The sequence below is a fragment of the Natator depressus genome, chromosome 7 (assembly GCF_965152275.1).
Source record: "Natator depressus isolate rNatDep1 chromosome 7, rNatDep2.hap1, whole genome shotgun sequence".
Lineage (NCBI taxonomy): Eukaryota > Metazoa > Chordata > Testudines > Cheloniidae > Natator > Natator depressus.
This window is the reverse complement of record NC_134240.1, coordinates 106999763-107020219: the sequence shown is the minus strand read 5'-3', so window position 1 is coordinate 107020219 and position 20457 is coordinate 106999763. Positions and strand designations below refer to the sequence as shown.

Sequence of the window (20457 nt, the reverse complement as noted above, 5' to 3'; positions counted from 1 at the left end):
GATCATAACCTCTATGTCCCATACCCAGTATTCTCTGAGAACACATTTCAGATTCCTCTGAGTTTACAAGAATGGTCAATTCCAGGGTATACCTCTCTCCATTTGCAGTTAGCTCACATAATAATGCATAGTAGAAAGGGAATAATTTTTGAGTACATGGTTTTCAAAGAAACTTTGAAACAAATTTAAGTATTGGCTTAATTTTGTCAAGTTATTACAGCAATTAGATGTCTGAACCAAATCAAAAACAAAATATGTTCTATAGTCAGTTGCATCACATGCTGAAAAGTTTCAAAGGTGTCATGGCCTGTTTTGAGAGGACTGCTTGATTAGACGCCTTTCTGCAGAGTTTTCAGGTTCACGTTTGTGCTCTTGTATTCTTTCTTTCATAAGGCCTGTGGTAAATAGCAGAGATACAATGGTTGCTTTTCAAAAAGTCTCTTCTGTTTTTGAAAGATTTCAACAATCCGATGAAGTGAGCGGTAGCTCACGAAAGCGTATGCTCTAATAAATTTGTTAGTCTCTAAGGTGCCACAAGTACGCCTTTTCTTTTCTTTTAACAGTTCAAGAGAGATTCCTTCTACTGAAACGGGGAATATTGTTAAAATAATTTAGTTTTCTTTCAAAATGGTAGAAACTCTTTAAATGCATTCTTTGTAATTAGTAGGGACTGCTCACAATTGGACATCTTCCAAAACTGTGCTCCATAGAGAAGAAAATCTATTTTTGAACTCTAAACATAATATTATCAATTCATCTTTTCATTGTTGGCTGAAAATGTAATCCCTGTCTCTAGTTAAGAGTTAGCCAGATTAGAACGCCAAGTAAACAGTTACATGAGAATTTAGTTGGCTGCTAAAGGAAGTAATGTCTAAAGGAGGGAATCCAGAGTTTCTAGTTATGGATGCCACTAGCCTAAGTGTTATCTGTATTTTCACCATAGTTGCTGAGGCTCTCAAGTATTGAAAAGGAAGGTCTTTTTATGTTGTTCCCCTGGAGAGAATGAAATCCCATTGTGTAGTAGGATAGATTCAGTCACCTTGTTTAATTAAGTCCTCTATTGTGCTCTTTTGCTTATTGTCATTTTATCACTTCATCTTCAATGTGGAGGCAGATATACGATGTGAAGGAGATATATGAATGTTCTTTTGTACCAGTGACCTGGCCAGCAATCTCATTCTTCATGAGGATGTTAGTTTCTGTTGATTCCGAGTTTCCATTCTTTATATGAGCATATACTGTAATTTCTGTGAGCTTTCACAGGCTCATATAATATGCACATCTCAAAGAACTTTTTCCAGAGCCTGTTGTAAAATGTGGATCTGCAGAGTGCGATGGTTTGGGTTGAGACTCAGTATTTGCAAGGTTTAATTAGAACTCTGGATAAAATGGCTTTGTTTTAGCCATATCTTTTCAAAGGCAGGGTTTAGTGTTGATGAACCACAATGCAATACGTTAAAATTTCTTACATTCTTACTGGAACCAGAGACTTGTATTCTTAAAGTGCTTGTTTTTGCTGAGTGACTTGGGATAGGGTTAAGTTTCTTTCTCTTCCCTTTCATTCTCGCTAGTATTTGTCCTAGAGATAGAGCAGCTAATGGATAGTAAGAAGAGAATTTGGTTCTAGGTGAAGATATTATCTGGAATAATTTTTCTAGTAGAATGATGAAAAAGCAGCAGGTTTTCTATAGAGATTTGCACAGATGTTTTAGAAGTTGTTTGTTTTAGAACCAAATTCTCCTTTATATCCCAGAGATAGAGTAGCTAATGGATATTTATTATATATGCTGACAATTTTGCAATATTTGTTCCACTATTTCACGAAAGAACACTCCTCACCCTCCCAAAAATGTGGATGTCTGGCTTATTTCTCAGGTCCTGAACCCACCCTTTTTGGAAAGCCCAAGTTCTCTTGTATGAGGTTGCATTATAAATACAATGAAACAAGTGGCTATTTTCATACTCTCAGAGCTGTGGTGCGCAACCCTGAAGAAGACGGAAAAGGTAAGAAATATACATTTTGCAATAACACATGATCATGTTCAATATACTAAAGCTTATCTTTTATATAACCCTTTTAATCTATCGATCTCAGACCACTTTACAAAGGAGGGTAAGTTTAATTATATTCCCATTTTACAGGTGGAAAGAGAATGTGTCTTACAGTGGCTCACTGTTTGGATACTAAATTGTGATGCCACCTAACTTACTAAAAAACGACAGGGTAAATTCAGATTTGGTTAGCTTAAAACAGCAATCTTCCTTCTAGGGTCTGGACAATGGCTGTCTGAGTTTGTTCTGCTATTCATGTTTAGGGTAGGATGAATGTTAAAGTCACTGATGCTGATGAGTATGGATTAAGTCAGTGTAATCCATGACTAAAGTCCTTGGTATTTTGTTTAACTTGGTTAACAGAACACTTATCAGCAGAAAAATCTTACTTCCTACCCGTATCTCCAAATTTGATGTCAATGAGAATTAAAATAAATATCATTCTGTCAGTATAATCCATATACTTTCTCCCCTTTCTTCTCTCTCCCCAAATTGAGTAGTTACAGTAAAAATTCCTTTCTGAATGTTTTTCTAACCCATCAGTACCAGGACATGGGAAGGGAAGAGGATAGTCTACTCCCACTTTGAGCTTTACATCAGGAAATCACAACTTTTGGGGTATAAGTTTAAAAAAAAGAGAGATTTAACACGTTTAATTAATTGACAAACAGCCTCTAAAATTAGATTTGCTAAAACGTGGGATTTTAAAAAGTTTATATTTAAGGGAATCTGACAGTCTGCTAACTGGATTTCAGACACCCTTCAGTGTATTGCAGAGATGCTGCGAATCACGAAGCAAGCTATGGGATTAGATGTGCCCATTATTGAGAAAAAGCTGGAGAGGTGAGTGGTGTGCTTCTTTTTTTTCTTTTTTTAATTGCCCTGAATCTTCAAGCCACAATTTAAATAACTCTTTTTAGAGACACCAGGTTATTTCTGCATGGGATTCTCACAGCAACTGTGTCCCCATTTTAGCTACTGTGCTAAGAATGACCTGATTTCTGTACTGCTTTCAGCACCTATGCTCTGTAAACATTTATTGAAGGATAGAATATAAGAGTTTCTCCTGGTCTGTGTTAGTGTATGGGACTGATCAAAGCCCATCAAAGTCAATGGAAAGATTTCCAGTGATTCCAGTGGACTAAGGATCTGGCCTTCTGTGTACACATGCATATAGCACTATCGCTTTAAAAGTGAGACCATCTTGGGAGCCATGAATCCTTGCTACACAAGGTCTTCCAAGATGGCAACTGCTTTTCTTTTAAGGACACTATTTGAATATAAGACAGTGTGTTGATTTCAGGTGTCCTTTGTTATCTTACGTTTAAACACGCGTGTACTGTGTTCGTAGAGGCTGTCTTTAAAATGAAAGCCCCTCTTGAAGCTGGTGCCATGCTGTTTGTTCCTTTAACACCTAAAAATAAGTAGTATTTTGCAATGTGTATTGAAACATAATTGGACCTCTCCCTTATTTTAATGCTCTCTTGTCGGTAGTAGAGTAGGAAAACTGCGTCGAATAAGGCAGGCATGGTTCTGTTCCTCTCCTAATATTCAGTGGTTCTGAAATGTGTTCAGTATTTTATATGCTACAAAACAGAAGATAATATTAAAGGTAACCTTTATGGAACCACTCAGTATGGGTTGAGGAAGAGTCCTACCACACCTCAACAGACTGATGGGACATCTCTCATTGATGGCAAGGGACTGGACTTCACAAACTACAAAAGCTTGAAGGTACCTTAAAGTGACATGCTGAAATACTCTAAGGCATATGAGGAGCATTGAATGCTATGTTCCGGTCTATTTTTAAAAAAATGTGGCACATTACCATTAGACACCATTTTGTATCTGACAATTTAAGTTGAAATGTTGAAGAGCAATAAATGTTGTGGGAAGAAAACATTGCCACACTGTGTTCTGCATGAAACTCCTGGGAGAAAGTTATAATCTGTTGAAACCTTCCAGAAGCTACTCTGCAGGAATGAGGAGAAAGGCGTATGTGTGAAGCTAGACTGTCAGCATATGTATGTTGCTATATTGATTGAAAAACTGCTGTAAAATTGAGCTGAATTTAGAAGAAGTTTAATCTGATAAACAAGAAACAATTTATGCTTACTCCGATAGAATTTATTAAAAATGCTATTGTGAGAGCTAGAATGGACTCTTAAAATCGACTTTAGGGTCCAGCAGTACATACACAAAAATCATTCACCTTGAAGAAGTACTAAACTATCATTTAAGTGCTCTGTCAGTTTGATTTTTTTTTCCTGTTGTCTGATGTCTAGAAGATTCATGTATCTAATCTCACCATCCCAAGACATGTTAAGGGCAAGTACACAGAGGTTATAATTCACTGTCTCCTATCTATGAAAGAACTGTCAAATAATTAAATGATAGGACTCTAGTTTCATCATACAAAAAAGGTCTTAGATAAATTTACTGTATATTGGCATAATACTCAAGAATGGATATGGATATTGTATTAAAACAGCCAAACTGAACAAGATAAACAGCTTTGTTTTAGAATTGATTGTTGTATAGGATGAATTTTAAATTTATTTCTAGGAAAGTCCATGCCTCTGAAGGCCTAGCAAAATAAACTTAAAACGTATCTCATTAGAAAAGCAACAAACTATATACCCAATAAACAATGGGAAAGTGGCTCTACATTATCTCTGAAATATGGCTAATTGCTCCAGGCTGTTGATTCTGCATTGCTTGATACCCACAACAAACATAGTTGTGGTAAATGGTATTAGAAGAATGTGCAGATACATAATGAAGCCAGTATACACTCAAGCTTAGTGAAGGCAGTGATGCGACATCAAGTGTAGTTAAATTAGTGATTTTTGTTAGGAAAAAGTTGATTTTACGGAATACCTAGAACCATTAAGAAGTTAAATGCAAGTGACGTAACTTTGGTTTTAACTTGATGGAAGATATTTTAAAAGCACAAATCAGAAAATTCAAGACTATTTTCACAGGAACTGTAACTGTTTCTCTTGCGCCTGTGTAATACTTTCATTACATAACCTTGTCTTTATCTCTGTCTTGCAACATTTGTCAGAGTTTCAGTTGCTATCAAACCCATAAGCTTTGACTGTCTTGTGTGTGTGTGTGTGTTTATCGTTTTAGTTGTAGTGGAACAAAAACAGTCCTTGTAAATCATAGTTGTTATGAAAAGACAAAGGATCGTCTGAAATATTAAAAGCAAACAATAATTGAAATTGGGGGGCACAAAAGCCCATAGAGAGATTATTGAGGTTCCCTTGGATCAACAAGAAAAGACAACTAGAAGATAGAGATTTTGCAAGGGAACAATATCTTGCCTATGGGAGAAAATGAATACAGCCCTCAAGAAGTGCCTGTGCGGTGTGTATTTCAGAGCAGTTGATAATTGATGGAATAATTTAGTTTCCATAGTAGATATTTTTGTTAAGTTTTCTTGATTACTTTTAGGATTTTTAATACAGATCTTCCTGTTTTCAAAAGTTCATCTTCATTTAGTGCTTTCTTGTCCTCTGGTGATGCAGCCTTGGTATTCTACATCAGCATTGATTGCTGTAGAAATGACTACAAACTGTCCCAAAGAGGGGTGAGATTTCAGGTTGGGAATTGCCACAGGTGAAGACAAATTCCATTTTTCAAATTAATTGTAAATCACTTTAAATGTATGAACTGAAGATTTTTATTAAGGGTACCCCACATTTATATGCTGCAAAATGGATGGCATCATAAATTGGGAAGGGGAATGTTGTGAATAAGTTTAAAAAATGTTTTGAACTCTTGAGTATTTAAAAATCCTTATTATGCTCTGGAAAAATACGATGAGGTGTCAGCTGCTCACAGATGATATTTCACTAGAGTTTCTTCACAAAGGTTAGAGACTGAATATGGGATGAAAATACCCACTATGTAAGAGGCAGTGTTTTCTGAGGTCAGAATTCAGGTTCGTTGCAGACAAGGCCTGCATTTAATAGACTTCAGATAATCTTATTTCAGGATATTTTCACTTGGCGTTGATGAGATACAGAAGTCTAAATGGCCAATACTTTTGGTGTTTGTATAGAATTGATCTCTAAACCAGATGTGTCAATATCTCTCACCAATCTGTTTTTTCTTTAATAGTTTGTAAGTCTTGTATTGCCATCTTTATTCGTAAGGTAAATAGTTGAAGGATACTTGTAAATGGAAGTTATTCTTGAGGTGTCATAACCCATATAATGAAATACTTATCTTCTGTACTATTGTGTTTTTACTCTTTTCTCAATTGAAAAATTTCCATGTAGCTGTAAATATTTACTGATCTTTAAGAACTAGATTTTTCTCATCAAGAACAGTATGATGGAAACCAGAAGCTTATTGAGATGATTCTCATATCTGAAATGTCAATACTTAGTATAATTTTGGAAGGGATATAAACCCTCATGCTTCAGGTGTAAGTCAGTCTTGTGCTTAAGGAGTGAAGAAGACACTTGCCTATGGACAGGTTATTCTGTAATTATCTACTTCAGAGTAGAAGGAAGATGGATGGGTTGTACTTTTTCAGTTACCTTATTTTAGAGGTTCTGAGCACACACCACTTGCATTGACTTCTAGAGTGGTGGGTACTCTTTTTTTTTTTTTTTTTTTTTTTTTTTAAATGTTAGGGAGTTGCAACTTGCTGAGGGTGTGGTAGAAAAATTCCCTCCTTAAGGCTACAAGGAGTTAATAACAAGAGGAAACCTATGTAGACATTTGTTTATATACCACCAGTACAGGAAGAGAAGGCTTCCTAGCTCAATTCAGTGTTTATAAACTGCAGAATACTGTAATCATAGGAGATTTTAATTATCAGCTATCAGTGGGGTTTCAAAGAAATCCAAACAGGCAACAACAGCAAACTTCCAAAGTTATGTAGAAAATAACTATGATCCAAAGAGTAGAGAAGGCGACATAGGGAGAAACAGATGGGATTTGGATGAATAACGGAGAAGCCTAAACAAGTGACTACAAGCTACTTTCCACTCAGGCAGGAATGGGTACCCAGAATGCAGGAATGGGTACCCAGAACGCAGGAGTGTATGCATATTGTATTTCATGAAAGCAGATCACGGTGATTTAGAGACCCCATATCCACCAGAGTACAAGAAGGTGAGGAATTCTAAAGGATTTGCAAATTAAGGCACAGCAGACACTAGTACTTCTGAAACAGAAGAATGAAAGAAAAAGCTTAAATGGTCCTAAGTAAAAGGTGATGGTAGATGGTAACATATTGAGCAAGGGAGGGAGCATGTCTGCTGGGGTACCACAGAGATCAGTAGTAAGACTGGTTGTATTTAACATTTTTCCTTAAAATCTAGAAGAATAGTAAGTAGTCTATAATGAACTTTGCTGATGAGGATAAATTGGAGGGAAGTGCAAGTACTAACAAGGGCAGAGAAATAAGAAAAGGACGTAGAACGTATGAACATGAATAGAAAATAAGAGATTTTCCTGGAAAAAATGCAAGCGAAGTCATTTGGGCGGTTGGAAAGATTGAAACCATCTGTAACATGCTCAATAGAAAGTAATGCTGAAGGAGAACAAGGAGTGATAATGGACAACTAATTAGATTGGAGTTTTCAATGTGAAATTGGCTCAAAAAAGAGGCCCCCCTTTTTCAGGAAAGTAATAATCCTGTTCTGTAGCACTGGTTAAGCTGCATTTGGAATGTTTCATTCAGTTCCAGGAATCTCATTACCATAAAGATATTGGCACATTAGACTGGAAGTTCAGAAAAGAATAAAAAGTAATCAAGGACAGAAGAGATTAACATAAACTCAGAAATAAATATGAATAGTTTGGCTAAGCAGGGGCAAACTGTCTGCAAATATTTGAAAGGCATTAACACTAAGGAAGAAAATTATTTAGTGATAAATATAGGTGTAAAGAGGATAGAGTAAAACTAAGAAAAGAAAATTTAGGCTATATTTAGGGGAAAAAACCTGACAGTTGAAGAATCAAGGGTCTCTCATCAAGTGGGACTTTTCCATATATCCTATAAAACAATCCTACATTGCCAGGGAGAGAAATCACCCAGTTCACCTATTATTACTATCTGTTGTTTTCTCCTGTACTTCCCCTCCTGGTAATATTGTTATTTATGTGTACTGTTTCATAAAGCAGCAAACTTTATGAATATTGTTCTGTTTCTTACATTTAGAGTGTCATAGATGTGATGTCATTTGTCATGAACAGAAGTCTAGGTACTGATTTCAATCTGTGGTCATAAACTTGCCCGTAATAACTATTGTATTGAAATAGTCTTGGGTAAATTTAGTCTCTTCAGTAAATGTTTGCCATTTCATACAACAGTTTTTCCTTTTTTTTCCCCTTGATTAATCCCAGTTATTTAAAGATCAGCAGGAAAAACAATGACTTTCAAATCTTAAGGTTTTTTGGTTTGGTCAGGTTAATACTAAAAGAACAGTTCATCATAATATCTCATTGGTCATTCTCTTGGAATGGTTCTAAAAATAAATTTCATTTGCTTGTATCTGCATCTATTAAAATATTAAAACAATATTAACTGGGATATTGTGAAACTTGTGGTTTAGAAGTGTAACTGCTTGATTAACTGAACAAGAGAAGACATTATTTTCTTTAATTTTTCAGGAAGAGCAGTAAACCTCATGAGGACATCATTGGCATTAGATCCCAGAATCGAGGATCCCTGGCTCAAGGCAAGAATTTCTTAATGAGCAAGTTTTCATCTCTTAATCAGAAAGTCAAACAAACTAAATCCAATGTTAACATTGGCAGTCTTCGCAAGTTAGGGAATTTTACCAAGCCTGAAATGAAAGTCAATTTTTTAAAACCCAACTTGAAAGTTAATCTTTGGAAATCAGACAGTAGCCTTGAAACTTTGGAAAATCCAATGGCAGATACAAAAGTCTGTGCTGAATCAGATATTGAAATATCAGATAATGACTCTTTTCATTCCGATGACTTCCTTACAAATTCTAAATCTGATGAGGACCATCAGTTAACTGGCTCTTTAGAGAATGTGGGACAGATAGACTACGTTTTGCCCAGCTGTGGTATCATTGCTTCAGCTCCTCGGCTGGGTAGTCGGTCCCAGTCTATAAATAGCACTGACATCAACATTAGCATTCACATTCCTTCAGAGATCCATGTCACCCAGGCTAACAGGCCTGAGTGTGAAGACAGACCTATGCAGGGAAGTCCTTTTGCTGACAATGTGGCGATGGAGTTCATTAAACCCATCGATGCATACTGCCACAGATTTGTACAAGACGCTCAGAACAAGATGACAGATGCTTCAATGGCAGAGACTGCTCCTCAACAATCCTGCCAAAGAGTAGATCAAACCAGCAACAGTGCTTCTCAGAAAACAGAAACCTGGTCAGAAACAAACAGAGACATCCCTTCAAGACCATCTAAACTGGATGTACCATTTTCTGAGTCAGGTTCTCAGTTCTTAGCTGTTGAGGAGATTTACTCCAATAGATCTCATAAGAGCCCAGGATCTGCACCCAGTATTCTTGAAGTTGAGACAGGACTTCACATGACTCCTTCTCCAGCAGACAGTAATGGCAGCAGAGCAGTCTCCCCCTTTGCTAAGATCCGCAGTTCTATGGTCCAAGTTGCTAATATTACACAAGCTGGATTGACCCAAGGGATAAACTTTGCAGTGGCAAAGGTGCAGAAGAGCCCAGCAGAACCCGAGGCTGCAAATGATGTCCAACAAAATGAACTGATAGAAATGTTTACACAGTGCCAGACCCGAATAATTCAGATTTAGTTGCTAACTTAAAGTACTCTTGTTGTGGCTTGTACATATTCTTAAAAATTCATACTGGAAGATCTATGTAACATGAATTGCCACTGAACATTGGGATAAAATACCAATAATGTTTACAGGAACTGTTTTTGATGCAAGTTGATTTTGGTTCTGAATAGGTTTTAGAATTCCCTCAAGCAGCCGAGATGATAGAAAGACATACCATACTGAACAGGTAGCCTATACACTGGTATTTAGTAAACACGCTGTTCATTTTAAATTAGTTGCACAGTTATCTTTGAGACACATTTTGTAGGTCTTCTGATTTGTGTAGAATATTTATAGTAAAAGGGGCTGGTACTGCACTTCTTTTGTTACCTTACTAGTCTTGCACTGCACCAGCAACATATTTTACTGGCAAATTACATTTATTCTATTTATATTTGAACTAGTTTTTTTTACTTAATCTTTTTTGTGTGGTTTCCATTGAAGTTCTAGACACATTCCTCAAGAAATGGTGTCTTTGCAATGGAAACTGATACATTTTCCTATACATATCATTACATTAACTGGAAGTTTAGACTCTTCCCTACCACAACTCTTGTCTGTCCTACCTCAATTAAAGGATAAGACAGGTTGCAAAAATCTATAATATCCAATTGCCTGAAGTGCAATTTCTTAAAGTTCGTGGGTTTTTTTTTTGTAAAACCAGTGGGAACTAATGTTCTTTTAATTATCTTGCTGGTGTTAAAGCTGTCCTGTTCCCCATTCTGTTCTACTAAACACACTGCTCTATAATTTCTCTGTCCCCTATAATAAGGTAAAACAAACAGGGTACTCTACATCCAGAAATAATTGCTTAGTGTATCAGGATACATCCTGATGTTCTGTTCATTTGATTAGAAATTTTAACTGTCCTCTAGCCAAAAGCAGCAAGCGATTAAGCCAGCAAACCATAGAAGGAAAGTGTACTCATTCATGAGGTTAGTCTGGTGATTTTTAAACTCCGATTATAGTAACACGTATCAAAACAGTTCATTTAGTTTAAACCAACTCAACCTTTGTGATATTCGCATGGATGAGGCTGAACTTATACTTGTGCAGGGAACTGGGTACCAATAAATGTGTGTGTAAGGAATTATATCTTTAGATTCTTGATTTTTCCCAGAATTGGTGTTCCAACACTGTTCTGTTGTAGGATGTCATCTATAGAAACTATAGCATAAAGCAGGATCTTGCTATACAGTGGTTCATAACTATAACCACCACTATTATAGAGCCAGTGCCTCTGTGTTTTAGTACATGTACTGTAGATAGATCACACGTGGTGTTCTAAGCAATTAACAAGCGTCATGATGGTAGTAAGGTGTCTTAGAACCTCTCTAGTGTAACCAAAGTAATTATCAACTAAACCTGATTGTCTGTCTGGACTTTGATAAACAATTTCAGTTTTGTTATTTATTTGTTTTATTACAGTAATGCGGTTTGTTTTGTGGAGTGTCTATATACATTTGTGACTATATTTAAAAATAAAATACATTGTATTTTAAGGTGAGGGATGAACATGAGAAATATTTTAATTAAAAAAAATAAATAAATAAGGAACCCAAAGAGGCTTTCTGGTTCTTCATATTTGAAGGGATATTGGACTTCAGTTCAAGTTTCAAACCAAAGCAGCCATCTTACCAGTTCAGCCCAGGGTCCGGGAAGGCAGTGTTTTATGCCTCCTTTTCATCTCCTTTTCCTGAGCTGTACTGTCCACTCCTTGGCTCCCAGGTTTCAGTCCTATAAGTGCTTTCACTAAGATGTCTAAAAAACCCTAATTCCTCCACCAAGGGGAGTGTTGGATTCTCCATCTCCTTGAAAATATGCTTGAGCCAAACAAGTTACTAGGCTTAACGCAGGAGTAACTGGATGTTGTTCTCTAGCCTATGTTATACAGGTCAGACCATGAATCCATCACTTACTCTGCCTGTCAAGGTTCTAAATTTTCCTGCAACATTTGAAAAAAATCACTAACGCTTAAGGCAATGAAAGGAGTGCAGGATGCCGTGCTATGGCTTTGGTACAAAGTGAAGGGGGAACGAATTTACAAATATAGTGACACACCCTATAACAACTACGTGCGTTTAATGTCGGTAGAAAGAGACAAAGCATTGCCACCTATGGTAGACAGAATAAGCTTGGGAAATTTGGAGGGATCAGTAAGCTTCTGATGCTTATGTGTCTAAAGAATGCATACAGAGCAGATGCATATTTAGAGTTTGGGAGGGTGGGGGAAGGAGTGAGACACTGAAGATCTGTTCACCAGGGTTTTCCCCTTTTAGAAGACTTGTATATTATTCACAACTTAACTTTTCAAAGTGCTTTGTGCAAACAGTAATAAAATGCTTACATCATGCAACTTAAAAGAATGTTAGTCAGCTACACAGTAGGAATCCTCTAGTGACCCTGGCAAGCCACTTTAAAGCTCAGGGAGTTTCAGAAGAAGAGCTCTGAACGAACAGCATTACTTGGAAGATAGGGTCTAGATGTTGTACAAACTTATCCTTAGCACTGCCAGCTGCACTTCATCTCAGTGGTCTAAAGCTGGGTCATCGCTGAGCAGAGAATTCAAGAAGAGTTTGTTTGATTACATGCTATGTGTATATATTGTGAAATGCTTGAGCTGGTCATAACGAAACTGATTGTATTAAGCCTTTTTGTGAAGACTTGAGTTATAAGACAGCACAATGAGGTCATTCTTATTCTTATTCCATCAGGAAAACAGCTGAAGGCTCCCTGTCTAGCTAATGTCCCTCCTCCCCCTTGACTCAACAAGGTTTGTTCAAAAATTTTGCTATCTAAAATGGCTTTAGTTAGACTGGAAAAAGCATCATCAGAACAACTTATTTCTTGGCTAGCTTAGAAGGAATGTTTTTCTCTCAGAAGTATAATTGGCACTGCAGTATAACGTTGTTAAGCAGAGCTAAAACCTAAAAAGGGTAAGTGCAGCTGCAAACCATCTTATTTCAAGAACTGTGTGTCCAGATTAATTGAGCGAATCGTATTTCTACAATAGCAAATTGAAACTGAAAATACAGCCAGCAAAGACTGTGACATAGCAGTCATAAAGAAAACATTGGGGAGAAGTATTTCTCTTAAGAGGAAAAAGGGCCTTTTGTTAAATTTGCTGCACGAGATGTACATAGTTTCAGAAACATGGAGAGTAAATGTGCTAAGTAGCATTTCTCCTTCTCAAGAGGTGGCTTGAGTAAATTCCACATGGTTACAGTTGCTTCTCTTGAAAAGCTCCTGCCTACTGAGGGTCTATTGCTATGTATCTCTGTAGATACACAGAAAGAGAGCTTAGCCTCTGTCTTACACTTGCTGCGTATTAGAGCTATGTAGATTGTTGTCATTCTTGAATAGCTGCATGCTGTCGAAGTAATGTCTGTTCAGTACTTACCTTTACTGTGCAACCTGAACTTTAATTGAATGTAGGTTACACCATTGCTGTGCAAGCTCCGTGGATTAGCTTGAATTAAAAGGGCTGCAACTGAAACTCTTGTTTGTCCTGAGGATAACCAGCTCTGCTTAGATTGGATGTGCTTTGCTTGCATGCCTTCAGCAGCTGAACCACAGCATAATCTTTTGTGAGGAAAGATGTCTGTCGCTGAACATTCAATTTAAATTAGATCAACAACAAATGTAATGGGGGTGGGGAGGCTGGAGTCAAACTATCTGGAAAACATGCAATTAGTGAAAGTTTGAGTTCAGGGTAATGCAGATAGAAAACGTAAAATGGGCAGTATTTGCATTCTGTATTTATACTACAGCCCCCTCTTTACTACCCCCTTATGAGAGGTAGCAATGAAATCCATTTTAAATCCATTTAAAACTACTATTGATGGAAGCCACACTCCATCCCATGGCACCGACTGCCCAGCCCTGGGCCTGAGTTTGTCGGTGCAGAGTACCCTGGCATCGGTCCACGCCTCTATGCTGAGGAAGGACTTTTGGGGAAGAGACCCTGGGCATCGTACATGCAGCACGGTCTCAACTGAGGGACAGCCAGCACTGATCCTCATCTCTGTTGTTGTGACACCGATCCCCAACCTCTTCTTCATGGCACCGACTGCTGTCGTTGCCCTCAGGTTCCTCTGACTCCAAGGCCAAATTGTTTTATTCAAGGTGCAGTAGGCCTAGGTCTGGGAAGTGCCAGAGAGACCTCCAAATGGCCTGGCAACCACAGTGACCACCCCCACACAATGCCCTTCTGGACCCCTGGGTTTACCACCAGGCCCAGGGTACCCTTTCAAGGGCTTCCAGGTCAGTGGTCTCGGGACATCACCCCTCCTACTCCCCAAAGGACAAACCTGCCCCTTGAGTGATGGATGCAACCCTTGCCAAACTGCAGAGCAGTCAAGGGATGCGGCTCCAGTGCCACCTGTAGCCCAGGACACTCCTGACTGGGCTGGAATGACAGGGGAGCCTAGCACAATCCAGGAACCAGGGCACCTTGAGGACCATGTGTCCCTGATTTCTTCCCCATCATTCTCACCTGATAATGTGGTGGCAGGAGTGTCAGCCTCAGGTCCTCAGCCCATTGACCACAGGGCTCACCAGGACCTATTCTGTTGTATTGCCCATAATATGGTAACTGAATTGGAGGACCTAATGGTGGACAGTCTTGCTCTGGATGGTCCTTCCAGAGTGGCACTACCAATAATTACAATGATCCAGAACAACAAGACCCAGTGGCAGCCTCCATTCTGCCCACTGCCAGGGGGGTGGAGAGAAAGTACTTTGTCCCCTCCAAAGAATTAGTTTTTATTCTCTCATACCCCTGCTCCCTGGTGGTCTCAGCAGTGAATGAAAAAGAGCACCAGCGCCAAGTGCTGGCTCCCAAGGCTAAGGAGGACAAATGCATGGACTTATTTGGCAGGAAAGGGTATGCTGCTGGGGGCCTACAGCTGAAGATAGCCAACCAGCACGCATAACTAACTCTTGGGATACTATGTCCAAATCCAAAGAGATGGTCCCTATGGAGTCAAGAGTGGAGTTCTCAGCTCTGGTTGAGGAGGGGAAACAGTGGCCAGGACATCACTTCAGACCTCCGTTGATGCAGCTGACTTGGTGGCACAAACCATTTCCTCAGGGGTGGTTATGAGAAGAACCTCCTGGCTCCAGGTCTTCCCCCAGAGGTCTAGCAGACCCCTCCAGGACCTTCTCTTTGAGGGCACAGGGCTGTTTTCAGACCTGACAGACCAGAGGCTCCATAGCCTCAAAGATTCAAGGACAACACTGAAGTCTCTGGGGATGCATACACCTGCTACCCAGAGAAAACCTTTCAAGCTTCAACCCTAGCAGCAGCAGGGGCAATATCAATCCTGTCTAAGGCAGGACCCAGGCCCTAAGGGCAGGAACAATAGGCATAGGCTGTCTAACCAGTCTTCAAGCCAGGGCCCAACTAAGCCAGTCAGGATCTAAACAAGGGTTTTGAGGGGATGCCCAAAGACAGTGTGCCAGATTACATACTGCTGCCTTCCCCATTTTCCAAACCACCTATCCCACTTGTACTGTGCATGGTCCCTTATAACATCAGACTGTTGGGTCCTTCACATGGTAAAGGTGGGATATTCTCTTCAATTCTGCTCCTTCCCACCCCCATTCCCTGTCCCTCTTCAGGGACCCTACTCAAGAGCAACTCCTTGTGGAGGAGGTTCCTCAGGAGCTAAGGGGCAAGGGCTTCTACTTCTACTACTTCCTAATCCCCAAAGCAAAAGGCAGTCTCAGACCCATCTTAGACCTGTGCGGACTCAACCAGTTTATGGTAAAGTTGAAGTTCCACAAGGTTTCCTTGAGTTTGATCATGCTTTCCTGGATCTGGGGAACTGGTATGCTGCCCTTGACATGAAAGATGCATACTTCTACATAGCCCTTCATCTGGCCCCACAGACGTTTCCTGAGATTTGTGGTCAATTACAAGCACTACCAGTTCACGGTGCTCCCTTTTGGTTTCTTGACAGTCCCCTGGCTGTTCAAGTGCATGTCAGTGGTCATGGCCTTTCTCTGCAAGAGGCAGGTACATGTATATTCCTACCTTTTTGACTGGCTGCTATCGGGGTGTTCCAGAGAGCAGATGGAGTCTCAAGTCCAGTTGGTCACAAATACCTTCCAGAGATTGTCTCCTGCTCAATGTGGACAAGTTGATGCTGTCACTGACCCAAAGAATAGAATTCGCTGGGGGCAGTGCTAGACTCTGTTCAGGTGAGAGCCATACTACCAGGGTCCAGATTCCAAGCACTAACAGGAATCAGACTGTCAAGCAATACCCCACCATGACTGCAAGGGTATGCTTGAGTCTCCCTGGACACATGGCAGGATGTACCTATGTGGTCAGACATGCCAAACTGAGACACAGGCTTGGCTCACCTCAGTTTATCACCCAGGTGGACACAGTTTGCATGCAGTAGTAACTGCTAGGATGAGTCCTAGACCCTCTACACTGGTGGCTGGATGAGGGAGTCCCCTTCAGTGCTCCTCAGCTGTCCATGACCATGGTAACAGACGCATCAGACCTGGGGGCCCACCTAGGAGATCTACAGACGCAGGGCAGGTGATCGTAGTCTAAGATCTTGCTCCACATCAATATAAAGGAGCTCAGAGCAGTGAGATGAGTCTGACAGACTTCAAGGTCACTGCATGGCTGTGTTGATTGACAATACCACTACCATGTTTTACATAAACAGGGTGGAGCCTGCTCCTCCCCTCTCTGTCAGGAAGCTCTCCAGGTTTCGGATCTTTGTATAACCCACTCTCTTCACCTGGAGGTTTCCTATCTCCCAGGCCTGCAGAATGAGATTGCAGACTGTCTCAGCAGGTTGTTTCTCAACCACAAGTGGTCAGGATGTCTTACATTCCATCTTCCACAGATAGAGCTTTCCCCAGGTGGACCTATTTGCTACCAGGAGCAACAGGAAGTGTCCAGCACTCTGCTCCTTCCAGAAACACAGTTGGGGCTCCATCTCAGATGCATTCCAACTACCTTGGGGGGACCACCTCATGTATGCCTTCCTGTTGGTCCCACTCATCCACAAAGTGCTGCTCAAGATCCGCAGAGAAAGAGCAGATGTGATCATGCTGGCCCCAGTGTGGCCAAGATAACATTAGTACTCCATGCTTCTGGAGAGGTCTGTGGACACTCAGAGCACTGCCACTTAATCCAGATCTGATCTCACAGGACCATGGTCGCCTCCTTCACTCAGAACTCCAATCCCTTCATCTCATGTCTTAGAAGCTTCATGGTTAAACTCAGAGTTATAGATTAGGTATAAAGTTATTCCTTATATACACATTAGCAATAGCACTGCAGTTGATAAGGTATATTTCATTGTTTATATTCCCAAAGACAAATGGATGATGTAGCATATACTTGGTCAGTACTAGCCACACTTGTTCAACTACATGAAATTTAGCACTTAACTTGTAAGCACCACTCAACCATGATTAAGTGAAAAGCAGCCCTTTCCATTAATCTGTCTCACATGAGTGCTACAGGAGACTCCATTTTGCCAGGTAGGGTTTCAAAATGAAGTCCTGTCCCATCTTGTAAGATTATCAGTGGAAGCTCTCTGTGCAAGAATAAAAAGTAACTTGTACCACCATCTGGGTGTTATGTATTTGATATGTCATTTGAAAAAATTAGAAGTTTATTACTAGGTCGAGAGGGACAAGGGATTCTGGCTTCTCCAGGTGGTCTAGAAAGTAATGCCCTTTCTATTTTCTGCTGATGAAGATCGCATACTGCCTATTCACTGCTCTGTTCCACCATTTGTTTTTAACTTTGCCCTTTTTACAGGATATGCTTGAGTCAGGTAGGTTGTGTAAAAGTTGAAATACAGAAGTTCTTCTCCTTGGGAAACTGTTTTACAGATATTTATCATAGAATAAGCCTGTTAGTTCAAGCAGCAACCATGGTAGTTGCAATCTACATCTGAGGCTTTTTTCCTCAGTGTAAAAAATACGGGTTGGTTCTTGTCACGTGATTTAAATACATAAGCCTGCTGCAGTGCAAGAGCCAAAGGCTGTGAGTGGAATGACCTGCATCTTATGAAGCAGTCAACCCTACTGTACCTCTAGAACCTGTGATCAGACTTGACTTTACACTTAAGGAAATGCGTTTACACAATTTCAGTATTAAACTTTTAATATCAAACAAGTTGCTCGTTGTTATTAATTCTCAATTACAAAACAAGCTCCAAAAAATTTCATAAAATCAGTAAGTTTCAGCATTAGCTTACTGAACCCCATATAAACTAAATGGGTTCAGGTTTTGAGGGTAAGTGTCCATAATTTTTTGGTATAAATTATCTACAAGAAACTGTGGAATAAACAGTACCCTGTTCTTAGTGCTGGCTCCACTTAGGATTAGGACAAACCTCATTTTCATAGTCACAGGTAAGCAAAATAAGAGGAGGAATTATTAAAGTTCATTTCCATTGACACACTTCTGTTGCTGGAGCCTGGCTTTACGTAATGCTTCCAGCTGCTTTGCTCTTAGCCACCGCTCTCTTGACAGCGTTGTCTGCCCAGCACTGAGAGACAGAAACCTGGGGGCAAAAGTAGTGTAAGTTAAATAGCAGAATTCATACAGATTCCTCTTAAGCTTTGCCATGAGAAAGAAGGTAGTAGCCCTACTACAGCAGGAAGTTACAGAACTCAGCAGTCCTTACGAACAAACACTCATCCCCCCACCCCTTTATCCCAGCAGACAGTGCTTTAGAACCTCTTATTGAACTAAAAATAGGAAGATGTATTTAATACTTTCTCTTACTAGCAACAACATCTCCCACATTCTCATTTCAACCTTCCAGTGAGGTACTGGGAGCAGGCTGGGACACTCAAAAGTGGCAAAGCCCCAAATGGGAGGCAAGCAGAAGTCCTTGACATGGGAGTAGGGAGGAAGAGTCTGCCTCACTGTTCAGTGGCCACAGAATAGTTCTGGCTGTATAAGAAGTGGCCAACTAGCCCATCTAGGGGAATGGACTTAACTTGTCCCTGCTCTTCCTGCCTATGCTATTTTCTTCAACCCTCCCACATACTGAAATAGTTTGAAGAGGCAGCCAAACAGTTATACAAGTGTCACTGGGAGGAGATTACATGCAGCTATCACAAGTGAAAAAAGCGGATTCACTAGTTATAAGGCTACTCACCTTGCTACAAGCAGAGTTCTGTGAAGGTCATCAGCGGTTATGCTCTCAGGGTCATTCTTACGCATTTCTACAAAGTCTTCCTCTACTGCCTGAATTAAGACAATACATTGATAGGTAGTTAGGATTTAGCTTCTTGCAGTGAACACAATATATTGCAATAGAGGAGAAACGTCAAAAAAGCTACAGCACTAGGGCTACATGAAGAATATTCCTAGTTTCCTGAGATTATAAAATTCCTGCAAGACTTGTATAACTCCAAGGAGGGAGGCTAGTTTCAGCCTTGCTTGCTGGGGAAGCTACAGAGCTACTTCTGCCTAAAAGGCAGTAAAATGGTTGCTCTCTGGGGCCCTGCTTCAGAAGGTGCCTTAGAACAGCAGTTCTCAACCAGGAGATCGGGGCCCCCTGGGGGCTGTGAGCAGATTTCAGGGGGTCTGCCAAGCTGCCACTCTCTGGGGCCCTGAACCCTGCCACCCAGGGCTCAAGCCAAAGCCCGGGCAGTTGCCCTGCTCGCTACCCCTGGTTTTTATATGCAGAAAAACACTTGTGGCACCGGCGGGCTGTGGAGTTTTTACAGCATGTTGGGGGGGCCTCAGAAAGAAAAAGGTTGTGAAGCTTCCTTAGAATCAAGTCTCTGATCTTTCAAAGGGGATAAAGTTTTCACAAATTGCCAATTGTAAGAGCCATAGTTTTGTGCCTTTTGCTGAGGTGCTCTGAGCATCAGCAACCCTTCTTAGGGATAGGAGTCCACCCAAAACAAAATGCATCCCCTGTCCCTTGCAAAGGAGTCCAATACCACACAGAGTTAAGTGCAATTACTAATAGGAAAGTAGTATTTCAGCTGTTCCAGCTTCTACAGAATTACTTCTCCCTAGTAGAGGGCAGAGGTTATATAAAAGGTGTTTGTATAAGAGAAGCCTTCCTACCTTGGTCACCTCATCAGATATGCTGTAATCCAACAGCCTCAGCAAGCTTAAAAAGATGCGGAATTTGTTCAGCATGGATGGTAGCACTGCTGTGAGAAGGCTGTTCATATACTCCTCCATGTTTGGTGGAATTATCTGTGGCTGTAAATGGACCTGACAGTCTGACTGAAAAACAAGATGGGTTGCACATCATCCCTTTCCCCATTCACATCTGTTCCATTCCAGTAAGACACTTATGATTTCAGTACAGCAGTAGAAGTCAGTGTCATCCAATGTTGTCGAAGACAGGATAAAAATCAGTTTAATATCAACCATTAATAAATGAAAACCTCTTTCCTGAAGAACTCCCAGTCTGAAATCTCTTGCTGTTTTAATCACCCTTCTTTGGAAGGGAACACTTTCGCTTTGAAGAGAAATCAATATCACAATTTTAAAACAGCCAAGAGAGCAAACGCTCAGTACATAAAAGGGTGAAGACAAGTTGTTTGAACAACTAATCATACTGTGTACTAGCAGCTGT

General features: G+C 40.1%; 2 protein-coding genes across 3 annotated transcripts in view; one reads left to right on the top strand and one right to left on the bottom strand.

Moving 5' to 3' along the window:
* The window catches only part of INPP5F (inositol polyphosphate-5-phosphatase F), a 103978-nt gene extending 92565 nt beyond the window's left edge, over window positions 1-11413 (top strand). For both annotated transcript variants that reach the window (XM_074959242.1, XM_074959243.1), the window contains exons 18-20: window positions 1876-2004; window positions 2808-2895; window positions 8689-11413. In XM_074959242.1, coding sequence (XP_074815343.1) covers window positions 1876-2004; window positions 2808-2895; window positions 8689-9838 — 1367 coding nt within the window. In that variant the 3' untranslated portion in view covers window positions 9839-11413. The remainder of the gene's footprint in view (window positions 1-1875; window positions 2005-2807; window positions 2896-8688) is intronic.
* A 6621-nt stretch (window positions 11414-18034) lies between these two features.
* MCMBP (minichromosome maintenance complex binding protein) overlaps window positions 18035-20457 on the bottom strand; it is a 31114-nt gene continuing 28691 nt past the window's right edge. The window contains exons 14-16 of the mRNA XM_074959241.1: window positions 19938-20102; window positions 19015-19103; window positions 18035-18411 (exon numbers count right to left, since the gene is read on the bottom strand). Coding sequence (XP_074815342.1) covers window positions 18285-18411; window positions 19015-19103; window positions 19938-20102 — 381 coding nt within the window. The 3' untranslated portion in view covers window positions 18035-18284. The remainder of the gene's footprint in view (window positions 18412-19014; window positions 19104-19937; window positions 20103-20457) is intronic.